This window comes from Pongo abelii, chromosome 20, assembly GCF_028885655.2.
Source record: "Pongo abelii isolate AG06213 chromosome 20, NHGRI_mPonAbe1-v2.0_pri, whole genome shotgun sequence".
Taxonomy (NCBI): Eukaryota; Metazoa; Chordata; class Mammalia; order Primates; family Hominidae; genus Pongo; species Pongo abelii.
The window spans coordinates 38,308,941-38,325,838 of record NC_072005.2 but is presented as its reverse complement, the minus strand read 5'-3'; the positions used below and the strand labels follow the sequence as shown (position 1 = coordinate 38,325,838).

Genomic DNA, 16,898 nt, shown 5'->3' with positions numbered 1-16,898 from the left:
ATCTACAGAGTGACCCTGAGGCCCTTCTCAGCCAGCTACATGCATAATTTATATGTTTATTCCTGCCATATTTTTGTTGTTGCCTTTGATGGCTTCTGAAGCTCCTCCTGGGTCTTGGACAAGGCAGGTTGGAAACCCAGGCCTTCCCCGAGGCCAAGTCAAAGAGGGTCTGTAGTGGATATGCTTTGAAATTTAAAACTTATATCCTCTTTTTTTTTTTATTTTATTTTTTATTTTTTTTTGAGACGGAGTCTCACTCTGTTGCCCAGGCTGGAGTGCAGTGGCACCATCTCCGCTCACTGCAAGTTCCGCCTCCCGGGTTCACACCATTCTCCTGCCTCAGCCTCCCGAGTAGCTGGGACTACAGGCGCCCGCCACAACGCCCGGCGAATTTTTTGTATTTTTAGTAGAGACAGGGTTTCACCAAGTTATCCAGGATGGTCTCGATCTCCTGACCTCGTGATCCGCCCACCTCGGCCTCCCAAAGTGCTGGGATTACAGGTGTGAGCCACCGCGCCCGGCCTCTTTTATTAGTAGTGTATTTTTTTCTTAAATCGTGTAACCAGTTTCGGTTATGTCTTTGGAAGAATAGCTAAAGTTTTTTCTCTAACATTTTATTATGAAAATTTCCAAACTTTTCAAAAATTTTTAAGAATTTTACAGCAAACCCCTGTGTACTCACTTCTTCCAAGAACATACTGCCAGCATTGCTTCCTGACATATTTATCCATCTGTGCATTCTTGTGTCTGTTAGGTTGGTTTGAAGGTAATTGCAGTTTTTGCCATTGAAAGTAATGGCTAAAGGCCGGGCACAGTGGCTCACGCCTGTAATCCCAGCACTTTGGGAGGCTGAAGCAGGTGGATCACTTGAGCTTGGGAATTGAAGACCAGCCTGGCTAAAATGGTAAAACCCCTGTCTCTATTAAACGTACAGAAATTAGCTGGACTTGGTGGTGCACACCTGTAATCCCAGTTACTTGAGAGGCTGAGGCAGGTGAATCGTTCGAACCTGGGAGGTGGAGGTGGAGGTTGCAGGGAGCTGAGATCACACCACTGCCCTCCAGCCTGGGCGACAGAGTGAGATCCCATCTCAAAAAAAAAAAAAAATTAGCTGGGCATAGTGGCATATGCCTGTAATCCCAGTTACTCGAGAGGCTGAGGCATGAGAGAGTCACTTGAACCCAGAAGGCAGAGGATGCAGTGAGCTGAGATTGTGCCACTGCACTCCAGCCTGGGCAACAGTGAAACTGTCTCAAAAAAAAAAAAGAACGAAACTAATGGCTAGTATCAGTCTGTCTTATTTGTGATGCAGTTTCAAAGGAAATCAAAGATGTCAATTCACTCCCCTTAAATATTTGAATAACCAGAGTCTTTGCTTGTGCGTCCCCCTGCCACATTCCTGGGTATCTGGACTCCTCTCCCATTTGGCAGATCCTCATAAGCCCACCTGTGCCTGGCACTGTGCTGGGTGCCAGAGGTGCCCCAAGCTCTGCCTGTGGGGCCTTTGGGTCAGTGGGGGATTCAAGTGGGAAGTGGAAGAGGTGCTTCAATGGAGAACACAGCAGAGACCGTGCCCCGAGGCTGGGGCCGGGAGACCGTCCTGTGCCTGGAATACCCTCCTCTTCCTTCCCTCTTCAACTCCATCAGTTTGAGTTTTTAACCAGTCGCTGCCAAATTCCATCAAGGAGGGGAAAGGGGATGAGGTGTAGGGTGGCCCAAGTTTGCGCCATGCAGCCCAGGCGTTGGTTATAGGAATTAATCCTAGCATCGTGAAAATTGCTTCGAAGAAATATTTTACGTTCTTTTTTTTTTTTTCTTTTTCTTTATTATTTTGAGACAGAGTCTCACTTTTTCACCAGGCTGGCATGCAGTGGCATGATCTCGGCTCACTGCAACCCCTGCCTACTGGGCTCAGGTGATCCTCCCACTTCAGCCTCCTGAGTAGCTGGTACTACAGGTGTGTGCCACCGTGCCTGGCTAATTGTTGCATTTTTCTATCTTTCTTTCTTTTTTATTGAGATGGAGTTTAGCTCTTGTTGCCCAGGCTGGAGTGCAATGGCGTGATCTTGACTCACCGCAACCTCCACCTCCCGGGTTCAAGCGATTCTCCTGCCTCAGCCTTCCGAGTAGCTAGGATTACAGGCATGTGCCACCATGCCCAGCTAATTATGTACTTTTAATAGAGATGGGGTTTCTCCATGTTGGTCAGGTGGGTCTCGAACTCCTGACCACAGATGATCCACTTGCCTTGGCCTTCCAAAGTGCTGGGATTACAGGCGTGAGCCACCATGCCCGGCCAATTTTTGTATTTTTCGTAGAGACAGAGTTTCCCACTGTTGCCCAGGCTGGTCTCAAACTCCTGGGTTCAAGCAGTCCTCCTGCCTTGGCCTTCCAAAGTGCTGGGATTATAGGCATGAGCCACTGTGCCTGGCTTATTTTACTTTCCATGATAATCCTCTTAATTGGCTCATCTTGGACTACTTTTAGTTTAGAAAAGAAAACATCTTATGACATTTTGACTATTACTTTTTTTTTTTTTTTTTGAGCTGGAGTTTCACTCTTGTTGCCCAGGCTGGAGGGCAATGATGGCATCTCGGCTCACTGCAACCTCTGCCTCCCAGGTTCAAGCGATTCTCCTGCCTCAGCCTCCCGAGTAGGTGGCATTACAGGCACCTGCCATCATGCCTGGCTAATTTGTATTTTTAGTAGAGATGGGGTTTTACTATGTTGGCCAGGCTGGTCTCGAACTCAATCCGCCCGCCTCGGCCTCCCAAAGTGCTGGGATTACAGGTGTGAGCCACCGCTCCCGGCCAACTACTACTTTTAAAAGCAATTGGTTAATACTTTGGAAGCACTTGACCTTCATTCTCAGAGACGGTGAGTTGTTTGACATAAATAGAGGCCTTTTTGACTGCTGCTGTGTTTAAATCCTGTGAGTTTGGGGTTTATTTTGGAATTGGAGAAGGGAAGTTGGTATTCTGAGTGTTTCAGGACTCAAGTTTACCGGAAAGTTTATATTCTGGGTAGAAAGCAATGAAAACAATTCGGGAATTGCAGCTTTATGCCACACTGCCACAGCCTGCCTGAACTTTTATGTGAGACTTATGCCCAGATGCAATGGCTCACGCCTCTAATCTTAGCACTTTGGGAGGCCGAGGCAAGAGGACAGCTTGAGGCCAGGAGTTCAAGACCAGCCTGGGCAACAGAATGAGACCTTGTCTCTCTCTCTCTTTTTTTTTTTTTTTTTTTTTTTGAGACACAGTCTCACTCTGTTGCCCAGGCTGGAGTGCAATGGTGCGATCTCAGCTCATTGCAGCCTTCATCTTCTGGGTTCAAGCGATTCTCCTTCCTCAGCCTCCTGAGTAACTGGGACTACAGGCATGCACCACCATGGCCAACTAATTTTTGTGTGTATATATATATATTTTTTGAGATGAAGCCTCGCTCTGTTGCCCAGGCTAGGGTGCAGTGGCGCGATCTCGGCTCACTGCACCCTCCACCTCCTGGGTTCCAGCAGTTCTCTGCCTCAGCCTCCTGAGTAGCTGGGGTTTCAGGCACCCACTACCACGCCTGGCTAATTTTTGTATTTTTAGTAGAGACGGGGTTTCACCATCGTGGCCAGGCTGGTCTTGAGCTCCTGACCTCATGATCCACCTGCCTCAGTCTCTCAAAGTGCTGGGATTAGAGGCATGAGCCACCGGACCAGGCTAATTTTTGTATTTTTAGTAGACACAGGGTTTCACCATGTTGGCCAGGCTGGTCTCGAACTCCTGACCTCGGGTGATCCGCCCACCTCGGCTTTCCAAAGTGCTGGGATTACAGGCGTCAGCCACCATGCCCAGTCATCTCTCTCTCTCTCTCTCTCTTTTTTTTTTTTTTTTTAAGAGGTGGGGTCTCCTCGCTATGATGCCCAGGCTGGTCTTGAACTCTCCTGGCCCCAAGCGATCTTCCTGCTTCCACCTCCAGTAAAAGTGCTGAGATTATAGATGTGAGCCACCACACCCAGCCCCATCTCTATTTTTATTTAAAATATATGTATAATGTGTATATATATAAATGCAAAAATAGATGTGACTTGCCACTGGTCTGTGGGACTCAAAACAATCCATGTGTCTGGAAATGTCTGTTGCTGCTGTTGTAGAAGTTTCTTTACGATTTAATTTGTGTGTTGCTTGGTGCTGTGCTACAAGAATGTAAGCATTTTTTTTTTTTGAGATGGAGTTTCACTCTTGTTGCCCAGGCTGGAGTCCAGTGGCGCGATCTCAGCTCACTGCAACCTCTGCCTCTTGGGTTCAAGCGATTCTCCTGCTTCAGTCTCCCAAGTAGCTGGGATTACAGGCATGTGCCACCACACCCAGCTAATTTTTATTAGTAGAGACATGGTTTCACCATTTGGCCAGGCTGGTCTTGAACTCGTGACCTCAGATGATCCACCCGCCTCAGCCTCCCAAAGTGCTGGGATTACAGGTGTGAGCCACTGCATCCGGCCAAGAATGCAAGCATTTTAAAGGAGGAGTCTCTTGGAGAAACTTAGGAATTTTATAGGCATTTTTAAGGATTCAACTGGGTCATGTTCTGAATTCCACATTAAAGCAAATGAAAATATTCACATGTTGTGGACATGGCCAACTGCCATTCGGCACAGGCTTCCAACCATATCATTTTAGCCTAAAAGAGACTCTACAAATGTCAGTCATATGAAAATGAGAACGTTTGAGGGACTTTCTGCTGTATTTTTTCCCTTCCATATTTGATAGAAACACAGGTACTGCAGAAGTGGTTCAGCAGACTGAATTAGGGCAGTTCCATTTCAAATCTGACCTGTGTGTCTGTGTGATGTTTTATAATCAGTGAAGCTTCACAGTGTGATTTTGTTTTATTTTATTTTGTGTATCTATTTATTTAGAGAGGGAGTCTCATTCTGTCGCCCAGACGGGAGTGCAGTGGCACAATCTTGGCTCACTGAAACCTCTGCCTCCCGGGTTCAAGTGATTCTCCTGCTTCAGCCTCCTGAGTACCTAGGATTACGGGCACCCACCACCACACCCAGCTAATTTTTATATTTTTAATAGAGACAGGGTTTCACCATGTTGGCCAGGCTGTTCTCGAACTCCTGACCTCAAGTGATCCACCCGCCTCGGCCTCCCAAAGTGTTGGGATTACAGGCGTGAGCCACCACAGCTGGCCGATTTTGTTTTATTTTAAAGAAATAGGGCCAAGCACAGTGGCTCACACCTTTAGTCCCAGCTACTTGGGAGGCTGAGGTGGATTGCTTGAGCCCAAGAGGTTGAGGCTGCAGTCAGCTGTGACTGAGCCCCTGCACTCCATCCTGGAAAACAGAATGATACCTTGTCTCATTAAAAAAAAAAAAAAAAAAAAATTTCGAATCAATGAAAGAAAATGAAATAACATCTGTTCTTCAGTAAAGTTTAATAGTTTTCTGCTTAATTATTTTAATTTTATCCCTAGAAATGTGCTTTTGTTGCTATTGTGAAAGGTATTATTTCTCTGTTAGGTTTTTTTTGTTTGTTTGTTTTTGAGACAGAGTCTCACTGTGTCGCCCAGGCTGGAGTACAGTGGTGCGGTCTTGGCTCACTGCAACCTCTGCCCCCCAGGTCCAAGTGATTCTCCTGCCTCAGCCTCCTGGGTAGCTGGGATTACAGGCACCTGCCACCATACCCAGCTAATTTTTTGTATTTTTGGTAGAGACAGGGTTTCACCTTGTTGGCCAGGCTGGTCTCAAACTCCTGACCTCAAATGATCCACCCATCTCAGCCTTGAAAACTGCTGGGATTACAGATGTGAGCCACCACACCTGGCTGTCTGTTAAGTTTTTCTAATTGGTTATTGCTTGTATAAGAAAGGAAGAATATTGACTTTTCTTTTTTACTATTGACTTTCGTGTGTTAACTTATTTGCCACTTTATTGAATTCTTCTTAATTTAGTAATGTTTCAGTTGATGCTATTGGGTTTTATAAACATGCTGTTACGTTGCAAAAAATTATTTTGATTGTTTCTTTCTAATATTTTATGTCTCTTATTTTTCTTAATGTATGGGCTAGAGAATGTTTGGAATTAGGCTAAGTAATAACAGTGATGGTAGAAATTCTCATTTTGTCCCTAATGTTTACAGTGGGTTTCAGTTAGGATTTTTTTTTTTTTTTTGAGACGAAGTCTCGCTCTGTCATCCAAGCTGGAGTGCAATGGCTCAGTCTCAGCTCACTGCCACCTCTGCCTCCTGGGCTCAAGCTATTCTCCTGCCTCAGCCTCCTGAGTAGCTGGGATTACAGGCACCTGCCAGCATGCCTGGCTAATTTTTGTATTTTTAATAGAGACGGGGTTTCACCACGTTGGCCAGGCTGGTCTCGAACTCCTGGCCTCAAGTGATCGACCTGCCTTGGCCTCCCAAAGTGCTGAGATTACAGGCGTGAGCCACCGTGCCTGGCCAGTTAGATAATTTTTTTATCCCACTAAGTATGTTAATCTACCCTAGTTTACTAAGTTTCAAATTCAGGATCACATATATAATTTAATCAAAATCCTCTTTGACTTTTATGAGGTGAACATAAGATTGGAGTGCAGTGACGTGATCATGGCTCACTGCAGCCTCAACCTCCTGGGCTCAAGTGATCCTCCTCCTGCCTCAGCACGCCTGGCCAATTTTTTATTATTTGTAGAGATGGGGTTTCACTATGTTGTCCGTGCTGGTCTCAAACTCCTGGTCTCAAGTGATTCTCCCACCTTGGCCTCCCAAAGTGCTGGGATCACAGGCATGAGTCACTACACCAGACCCCTTTTAACCACCATGCCTAGCTATTTTATTTTTTTATTTTTTTAAATTTTTAATAGAGACGGGGTTTCACCTTGTTGGCCAGGCTGGTCTGGAACACCTGACCTCAACTGATCTACCTACCTCAGCCTCCCAAAGCGCTGGGATTACAGGTGTGAGCCACCATACCCAGCTCATGGCCAAGTTTAAAGAATAGAGGCATAGTCAGCTGGGTGCAGTGGCTCATGCCTGTAATCGCAACACTTTGGGAAGCTGAGGTGGGAGGATCACCTGAGGCCAGGAGTCCAAGACCAGCCTAGGCAACATAGGAGGACTCTGTCTTTACGAAAAATAACAATATTAGCTGAGTGTGGTGGTGCACACCTATAGTCCCATCTACTGGAGAAGCTGAAGTGGGAGGATGACTTGAGCCCAGGAGTTCAAGTCTGCAGTGAGCTATGATTGCATCATTGCACTCCACCCTGGACGACAGAGCAAGAACCTCCTCTCTTAAAAAAAGAAAAAGAAGGCACAGCAAAGTTGTATATTTAGTACAAATCCATTTTTGTAAGACAAGTGTTTGTCTGTGTGTCTGTACGTTGAACACACAAAAACAGGAGGAGCTTTAATGTAGAAGTTGTGTAAAGAGGTTACTCACAGTCACTTGGGAAGACATAATTGAGCAATTTATGTGATCACCTTTCTTGCAGCTTGGGGGAGCCAGCACTTGTAGGGGCGGGGGTGGGGCGATAGGGCAAAACCCCACCTCTATTAAAAAATACAAAAATGAAATTAGCTTGTGGCACGTGCCTGTGGTCCCAGCTACTTGGGATGCTGAAGTAGGAGGATTGCTTGAGCCCGGAGAAGTCGAGGCTGCAGTGAGCTGCAGTCGCACCACTGCACTCCAGCCTAGGCAACAAAGTGAGACCCTGCCTCAAAGATAAAATAAAATAAAATAAAATAAAATAAAATGCCTTTATAACATGGTTAAGGGTCTTCTTGGCAAAGGAACCTGTATCTGGGGACTGTTATGACAGTCCTACCCTCAGGGTCTGTGCTGGGAAACTTGTCCGGGTCCTGAGGGAGGCCCAGAATTGCAAGTCTGAGCCCCTGAATATCTGTGGTGTTTGCAGTATAGTTGAATGTATAGGCTATAGACTGGTCTCGAACTCCTGGGCTCAAGTGATTTACCTGCCTGGTCTTCACAAAGTGCTGGGATTACAGATGTGAGCCACGATGCACAGACACAAAGACATTTTTAAGCAAAAAATTAACTTCAACTCTCACTTTTACTGAAGCAGCACAACATTTAAAAACATAGGCATGAGGTGCAGTGGCTCACACCTGTAATCCCAGCACTTTGGGAGGCTGAGGCAGATGGATTGCTTGAGCCCAAGAGTTTGAGACCAGCCTGGGCAATGTGGTGAAACCCCATCTCTACTAAAAATACAAAAATTAGCTGGGCATGGTGGCACATGCCTGTAATCCCAGCTACTTGGGAGGCTGAGGCACAAGAATCACTTGAGCCTAGGAGGTGGAGGTTGCAGTGAGCCGAGATTGTAAGATTGCACTCTAGCCTGGGCAATGGGAGTGGGAGTGAAACTCTGTGTTTTTTTTTTTTTTTTTAAAAACAAAACAAAGACAAAAAAAAAACTATGGCCGGGCATGGTGGTTGACATCTGTAATCCCAGCACTTTGGGAGGGCGAAGTGGGGGGATCACCTGAGGTCAGAAGTTTGAGACCAGCCTGGCCAACATGGTGAAACTCTGTCTCTACTAAAAACACAACAATTAGCCAGACATTGTGGTGGGCGCCTGTAATCCCAGCTCCTTGAGAGGGAGGAAGGAGAATTGCATGAACCCGGGAGGCAGAGGTTGCAGTGAGCCGAGATTGTGCCACTGCACTCCAGCCTGGGCTACAAAGAGAGACTCTGTATTAAAAAAACTACATAAATTAAGAAAATAAATCCCCCCACTTTGAAAATTGCTATAAGTTTTTCTTTCTTCTGCCTTTTTAAAAACGGGTTCACAATTGACATATTACTATTATGCACATATATGGTTTTCAGTCACACTTTATAATATCTGACCTCATTTTTCTTTAAGGATTTTATCCTGGAACATTACAGTGAAGATGGCTATTTATATGAAGATGAAATTGCAGATCTTATGGATCTGAGACAAGTAAGTTTTTGTGTGCAGCAGAGAGGGGAGGGTGGCTTTTCCGAGTCTTCAGGGAACCCCATTATTGCATACTGTGGTCTTAACAGAATCGCGGGTGGATAGAGGTGATGGTTGGTGGGTGCTGGAATCATCCATTCCATTTGCTGCATAAGAAAACCGTAGAAGGAGGCCGGGCGCGGTGGTTCACGCCTGTGTAATCCCAGCACTTTGTGGGGTGGAGGTGGGCGGATCACCTGAGGTCAGGAGTTCCAGACCATCCTGGCCAACATGGTGAAACCCTGTCTCTACTAAAAATACAAAAATTAGCTGGGCGTGGTGGTGCATGCTGGTAATTCCAGCACTTTGGGAGGCTGAAGCGGGTGGATCACCTGAGGTCAGAAGTTTGAGAACAGACTGGCCAACATGGCAAAACCCCGTTTCTACTAAAAATACAAAAACAAGCCAGGCATGGTGCTACACGCCTGTAATCCCAGCTACTCGGGAGGCTGAGGCAAGAGAATCACTTGAACCTGATAGGTGGAAGTACAGTGAGCCAAGATCGCACCACTGCACTCCAGCTTGGGTGGGTAACAGAGCAAGACTCTGTCTCAAAAAAAAAAAAAAAAAAAAAGGAAAACCATAGAAGGGGAGAGATCTGCCTCCTGGCAGGGCTGGGACTGGATTCCAGGATTTCTGACTTCCTCCCAGGTTCTTTCCACCCCTCCCAGAGTTTACGATGCCAGCAGCGAGGTCATCATACTGCAGAAATAGTTACAGGCACCTGCTGGTATGTGCAGGGCACCTTCTGGGAAGGGCCGTCAGCTGTGTCTTCCTCTGCTCATGCCCTCTGGGGTTCTTTTCCTTGCAGGCTTGTCGGACACCCAGCCGGGATGAGGCCGGGGTGGAACTGCTGATGACATACTTCATCCAGCTGGGCTTTGTCGAGAGTCGATTCTTCCCGCCCACTCGGCAGATGGGACTCCTGTTCACCTGGTAGGTGCTTGAGGTCTGCGCTGGCGCTTCACGTGTTACGGCAGCCACAGTTTCAGAGCCTCAGCATCACAGACGCCCCTCTGCAGGTGCCCCTGTGCACCTCAGCCCCATTTCCTATCTTGCATTTATCCGGGGAAGTCTAGAAAGAGGTCAATACATTGGTATTTATTTATGAAGGTGATCTGAGGGGAGATGGCTCCAACAGACTGTGGTCTCTTGCTTCTCAGAACAAGCGAGCCAAGGAGAAGAGACATTTTTCTTGCTTGTTGTATCACTGGGGAAGCACGGGGGCCCTGAAGTGGAATTAGCCGGAAGCAAGATTCTTGTCTCAGATTGGACAGGGGCGTACATGTGTATGTGTGAGTGAGAGAGAGAGAGAGAGAGAGAGAATCAGGTCTTGTCCAGTGAGACAAAAGCACCAAACAGAAATAGATCAGGTTTCTTTTGAAACGGGGTCTCACTGTGTTGCCCAGGCTAGTCTTGAATTCCTAGGCTCAGGTGATATTTCTGCCTCAGCCTCCTGAGTAGCTGGGACTATAGGCAGGAGCTACACACTCAGCTTAGATCAGATTTTAAAAAAGGAAGTAGAGCATTTGATTCTTCTCCACAATTGGTATTTTCAGACAAGATCAGGCACGTCAGGGTGGTATGGCCATAGACTCAATTGGTATTTTCAAAGGTTAGTATAGTTTAAATACTTTGGAGGCCGGGTACAGTGGCTCACACCTGTAATGCCAACACTTTGGGAGGCCGAGGCAGGCAGATCACTTGAGCCCAGGAGTTTGAGACCAGCCTGGGCAACGTGGCAAAACCCCATATCTACAAACAGTACAAAAATTTGCTGGGTATGATGGTATATACCTGTTAGTCCCACGTAGTAGTAGTTAGTCCCACGAGTAGCTGGGGCTACTCGTGAGGCTGAGGCAGGAGAATCACTTGAGTCCGGGAGGCAGAGGTTGCAGTGAGCCGAGATCATACCACCGCACTCCAGCCTGGGCGACAGAGTGAGACTCTGTGTCAAAAAAAAAAAAAAAAAAAAAAAAAGTTCTTTGGAGATGCTACACCCCTTCTCTGAGTGTCGTTAGGAGTGTCAGTGAAAGGAAAACACATCCTAGAAGGTCAGGGGCATATCAGAATTGAATGTTTCTACAGCTGATGGATGGCTACTAATGCCTTCCTCATGGAAAGCAAAGGAAAGGGGGATGACTTTTCCTAACAATGCACCAGGCTGTCTGCATGGCCGAAAAGGCGAAAGGTGGTTTCTCCTTAGTCATGAATTAGGGAGAAGCTGTCTGCACACCCCCTGGTTCATGAGTAAACTTTAAAACAAGTCCTAGGGCCAGGTGCAGTGGCTCACGCCTGTAATCCTAGCACTTTGGGAGGCCGAGGTGGGTGGATCACCTGAGGTCAGGAGTTCGAGACCAGCCTGACCAACATGGCGAAACCCTGTCTCTACTAAAAATATAAAAATTAGCCGGGCATGGTGGTGGGCACCTGTAATCCCAGCTACTTGGGAGGTTGAGGCAGGAGAATTACTTGAATCCAGGAAGCAGAGGCTGCAGTGAGCTGAGATGGCGCCACTGCAGTCTAGCCTGGGCGAAAGAGCAAAACTCTGTCTCAAAAAATAAAAAATAAAACAAGTCCTAGGCTGGGTGTGGTGGCTCATATCTGTAATCCCAGCAGGTTGGGAGGCCAAGGTGGGTGGATCGCTTGAGCCCAGGAGTTTGAGACCAGTCTAGGCAACACAGTGAGACCCTATCTCTACAAAACAATTAGAGAAAATTTGCTGGTCATGGGTGGTGCATGCCTGTAGTCCCAGCTACTTGGGAGGCTCAGATGGGAGGATCTCTTAAGCCCAGGAGGTTGAGGCTGCAGTGAGTCATGATCACGCCACTGCACTCCAGCCTAGGCAACAGAGTGAGACTGTGTCTGAAAAAATAAAAAGTAAAACAAATCCTGAGTTTTTAGATTTCAGAAAGAATTATGAGGGGTTAGTAATTGCCATATTTCATTTAGGAGAAGCCATACTGCCTTGGCCTCCCAAAGTGCTGGGATTACTGGCATGAGCCACCGCACCCAGCCCATTTTTTTTTTTTTAATTTTTTTTTTTTAATAATTGAGGAACTTACCTGACACATCATTATCACCCAGAGTCCATAGTTTCCATTAGGGTTCATTCTCACACTTGTGTATTCTATGGCTTTTGGCCAACACAGAATGACAGTGATCCACCTTTGCAGTGTCATACAGAAGAGTTTCACTGATGGAAAAATCCTCTGTGCTCTGCCTGTTCCTCCCTCCCTCCCCCCTAAGTCCTGGCAACCCCTGATCTTTCTTCTGTCTCCAGGGTTTTGGCTTTTCAGAATGTTGGAATCACACAGCGTGCTATACAGTAGGTAGCAATGTTCAGGTTGGCTCTTTCACTTAGTAATGTTTCCTCTGCATCTTTTCATGGCTTGCTGGTTCATTTATCCATTTTTAGTGCTGAGTAATATTCCATTGTCTGGATGTCCCATGGTGTGTTTATGCAGTTACCCCGTCAGATATTTTTATGTGTGGCTGTGGCGGTCAGTGTGATTAGTCCTGTCATCTTGCTTGGAAACAAAAGCCTCAGTGCATGTGCATTCTTGAATTTTATTGAAGAAATGAGTTTATTGTTGTTGTTGTTGTTGTTGTTGTTGTCGCCCAGGCTGGAGCATAGTGGTGCAATCTCAGCTCACTGCAACATCTGCCTCTCGGGTTCAAGCGATTCTCCTGCCTCAGTCTCCTGAGTAGCTCAGATTACAGGCGCCCGCCACCACGCCAGGCTAATTTTTGTATTTTTAGTGGAGACTGAGTTTCACCATGTTGGCCAGGCTGGTCTCGAACTCCTAACCTTAGGTGATCCACCCACCTCTGCCTCCCAAAGTGCTGGGATTACAGGTGTGAGCCACCGCACCCAGCCAACCCAGGAGTGTGACAGCAGTTTGGGTAACATAGACCCCATCTCTACAAAAAATTAAAAAAAAAAAAAAAATAGGCAGGTATAGTGGCATGCACTAGTAATCCCAGCTATTCTCATGAGGCTGAGGTGGGAGGATCAACTGAGCCCTAAAGTTGAAGGCTGCAGTAAGCTATGATCACACCACTGCACTTCAGCCTGGGCAACAGAGTGAGATCTTGACTCTTTAAAAAAAAAAAAAAAAAAAAAAGAATTTTTTCCACTTGTAGCATTAACTAGCCAAGTAATCTGTATTCTCGGAATGCATTTCTTTCACATAGGTATGACTCTCTCACTGGGGTGCCGGTCAGCCAGCAGAACCTGCTGCTGGAGAAGGCCAGTGTCCTGTTCAACACTGGGGCCCTCTACACCCAGATCGGGACCCGGTGCGATCGGCAGACGCAGGCTGGGCTGGAGAGTGCCATAGATGCCTTTCAGAGAGCCGCAGGTATGTCTCCTCCAGGGCTGACCAGACGGAGCCTTGGCCCTGCCTGGTGGCACCAGGGGACCCCCCACTGAAGAGGGTCTGCAGGTCATCCCCCGCAAGTGCCAGACCAGTCTCCAGCTCTGGTGTAACTTCCCATTAAGAAACTTGCTCCGGCCGGGCACGGTGGCTCACACCTGTAATTCCAGCACTTTGGGAGGCCAAGGCGGGTGGATCACAAGGTCAGGAGATCGAGACCATCCTGGCTAACACGGTGAAACCCCATCTCTACTAAAAAGACAAAAAATTAGCTGGGCCTGGTGGCGAGCACCTGTAGTCCCAGCTACTTGGGAGGCTGAGGCAGAAGAATGGCATGAACCCGGGAGGCGGAGCTTGCAGTGAGCTGAGATTGCACCACTGCACTCCAGCCTGGGCGACAGAGCCAGACTCCATCTCAAAAAAAAAAAGAAACTTGCTCGGTGGTTCAGATCTCAGTCTGGGATGGCTGATGTACGTGGTGAATCCTGTGGCTGACAATTGATCTTTTCCAGACAAGTGGCCCCTGGGATGGCAGTGCATAACTGTTTCTTTCAACACATGTCATGAAGAGCAGAATAACTTTTCCCAAATAGTGAAACTGTAGGCTTCTTTTTCTTGTATTAGGTGTACCTTATCAGTGCATATTACTCTCTGTGCCTTTATTTATTTATGAGATGGAGTTTCGCTCTTGTCGCCCAGGCTGGAGTGCAGTGGCGTGGTCTCGGCTCATTGCAACCTCCACCTCCCGGTTTCAAGCGATTCTCCTGCCTCAGCCTCCTGAGTAGCTGGAATTACAGGCACCCACCACCATGCCTGGCTAATTTTTGTATTTTTAGTAGAGATGGGGTTTCGCCATGCTGGCCAGGCTGGTCTCGAACTCCTGACCTCAGGTGTTCCGCCTGCCTCAGCCTCCCAAAATGCTGAGATTACAGGTGTGAGTCACTGTGCCCTGCCCCTCCATGGCTTTATATCACCTGCATTCTGCCAACTTCTCCAGCATGAGGTGGGTGTTCTCAACCCTTTGTCAAGTGATGTATTCAAAGGATGTCTCGTAGCTCATTTTCCTTCTTCTTCTTCTGGGAACTGTCTGTTGTTACTTTATTTTATTTATTTGTTTATTTTGAGATAGAGTCTTGCTCTTGTCGCCCAGGCTGGAGTGCAGTGGCACAATCTCTGCTCACTACGACCTCTGCCTACTGGGTTCAAGTAATTCTGCCTCAGCCTCCCAAGTAGCTGGGATTACAGGCGCCTGCCACCATGCCTGGCTAATTTTTGTATTTTTAGTAGAGATGAGGTTTTGCCATGTTGGCCAGGCTGGTCTCAAACTCCTGACCTCAGGTAATTTTAGTATGAGAACGAGGTGCGGGGTTGAGGAGAAAAGCAGCCTAGTGCTTACACCTGTAGAGGACTGGGGTCACCAGACCCAGCACTGTGGGTGAGCCTGGCGTGGCTCACCCGTGCCTGGGGGTTCTGCCTTGCTCCCCCATAGCAGGGCCTGTGTCTGGGTCAGACTCCGTGTGGGGATGGATGCAAGAGCCAGGGCACAGTGTACACCACAGTGTGGTCCCCGCGCTAGCTCTATAGTGTGTTCTATAGCGTGTTGCCTTCTGGGCTGATCATCGACATTCTGCTTTGGGGTGTGGTCCCCTTCCACCTGTGTGGATCATTGTTTGATATCACTTTGCCCTGCAAGCTTGTGAAGAACCATAGCTTTGCCACTTCGACTCATTGTGAAATTTCTGATGTTATAATGATTGGTCCTACCAGCCTGGGCCACACAGGAAGACCCCGTCTCTACAAAATATTTAAAAATTAGCCAGGCGTGGTGGTGTATGCCCATAGTTCCAGCTACTCCAGAGGCTAAGACGGGAAGATCACTTAAGCCCAGGAGTTTGAGGCTGCAGTGAGCTATGATTGCACCACTGTGCTCTAGCCTGGGTGACAGAGTAAGACTCCGTCCCTAAAAAGAATTTTTTTTTTAATTAAAGAAATAGGCCAGGCATGGTGGCTCATGCCTGTAATCCCAGCACTTTAGGAGGCTGAGGTGGGTGGATTGCTGGAGCCCAGGAATTTGAGATCAGCCTGGGCAACAAGGTGAAACTCCATCTCTACAAAAAGTACGAAAGTTAGCTGGGCCTGGTTGTGCATGCCTGTAGTCTCAGCTACTTGGGAGGCTGAGATGGAAGGATCAGCCAAGGTTGTGGTAAGCCAAGATCGCGCCATTGCACTCCAGCCTGGGCAACAGAGCAAGACCCTGTCTCAAAAAATAATTAATTAATTAAAAAAAAGATTGGTTTCTTGGGATGAAGCGATAGGCTAAGATTCCAAGTATGAGTTGATTTCTTTTGCTGTAAATCTTTTTTCTGGACTCATCTTTCTGAGGAACCTTAGGCAGGCACCCTGTTTCCTGTCTTTGAGATTACAGCAATGGAGACAAACTATAGATGAAATGAAGCAAGTGGGAGAACAGTGGGGAGTGTGAGGGAACCCCCACGGAGCTCACAGCTCAAAACAGCAGGTGCCATCCCTCCGCAGGGCGGGGCTTTTTTTTTTTTTTGCTCAGCAACAAAACCAGAGGAACCAGTCGGATGGGATTCATATGAGAGATTCTATTTCAGTTCTAGATTGATTGTCAGTTAGCACTTTGGACAGTTAATTTTCTAAACTATAAAGAAGTCAGTGGAAGGCTGCAGCATGAAAATTTCCATTGGAGCAGACGGATTGAGTTTTTTTTTGTTTTTTTTTTTTTTTGAGACGGAATCTCACTCTGTTGCCCAGGTTGGAGTGCAGTGGTGAGATCTCGGCTCACTGCAGCCTCCGCTTCCTGGGTTCAAGTGATTCTCCTGCCTCAGCCTCCGGAGTAGCTGGGATTATAGGCATGCACCACCACACCCAGCTAATTTTATATTTTTGGTAGAGATGGGGTTTTGCCATGTTGGCCAGGCTGGTCTCGAACTCCTGACCTCAGGTGATCCGCCTGCCTCGGCCTCCCAAAGTGCTGGGATTAGAGGCATGAGCCACCGCGCCTGGCCAGAATAGATCTTTCTTGAGGTCCAGGGGAAAAGCCCTGGACTGCTGAATGACTCAGATCTTATGTGTGAGCCTGGCCCCCTGTGAGCCCCTCAGTCCTTCTGCCTGCTCTCTGCTTGTATCTCCATACCCGTCGTGATGGAATTTTGTCCCAGGTGACACAGGAGTTGTGGGGAGCAGGCTGGTTTCTTTACTCAATAGAGATTTAAGTGTTTTGGAAGATAATCCAATTTTTAAAAATTGGCTTAAAAGGCTGGGTGGGGTGGCTCACGCCTGTTATCCCAGCGCTTTCGGTGGCCGAGGCAGGCAGATCACCTGAGGTCAGGAGTTCGAGACCAGCCTGGCCAACATGGTGAAACCCCGTCTGTACTAAAAGTACAAAAATTAGCTGGGTGTGGTGGTGGGCACCTGTAATCCCTGCTACTTGGGAGGCTGAGGCAGGAGGATCGCTTGAACCTGGGAGGCAGAGGTTGCAGTGAGCCAAAATCATGCCACTGCAC

General features: G+C 47.4%; 1 protein-coding gene across 2 annotated transcripts in view; it reads left to right on the top strand.

Moving 5' to 3' along the window:
• RHPN2 (rhophilin Rho GTPase binding protein 2) overlaps positions 1-16,898 on the top strand; it is a 90,533-nt gene that overhangs the window by 46,139 nt on the left and 27,496 nt on the right. For both annotated transcript variants that reach the window (XM_009253120.4, XM_054538843.2), the window contains 3 exons: positions 8,876-8,953; positions 9,801-9,925; positions 13,187-13,353. In XM_009253120.4, coding sequence (XP_009251395.4) covers positions 8,876-8,953; positions 9,801-9,925; positions 13,187-13,353 — 370 coding nt within the window. The remainder of the gene's footprint in view (positions 1-8,875; positions 8,954-9,800; positions 9,926-13,186; positions 13,354-16,898) is intronic.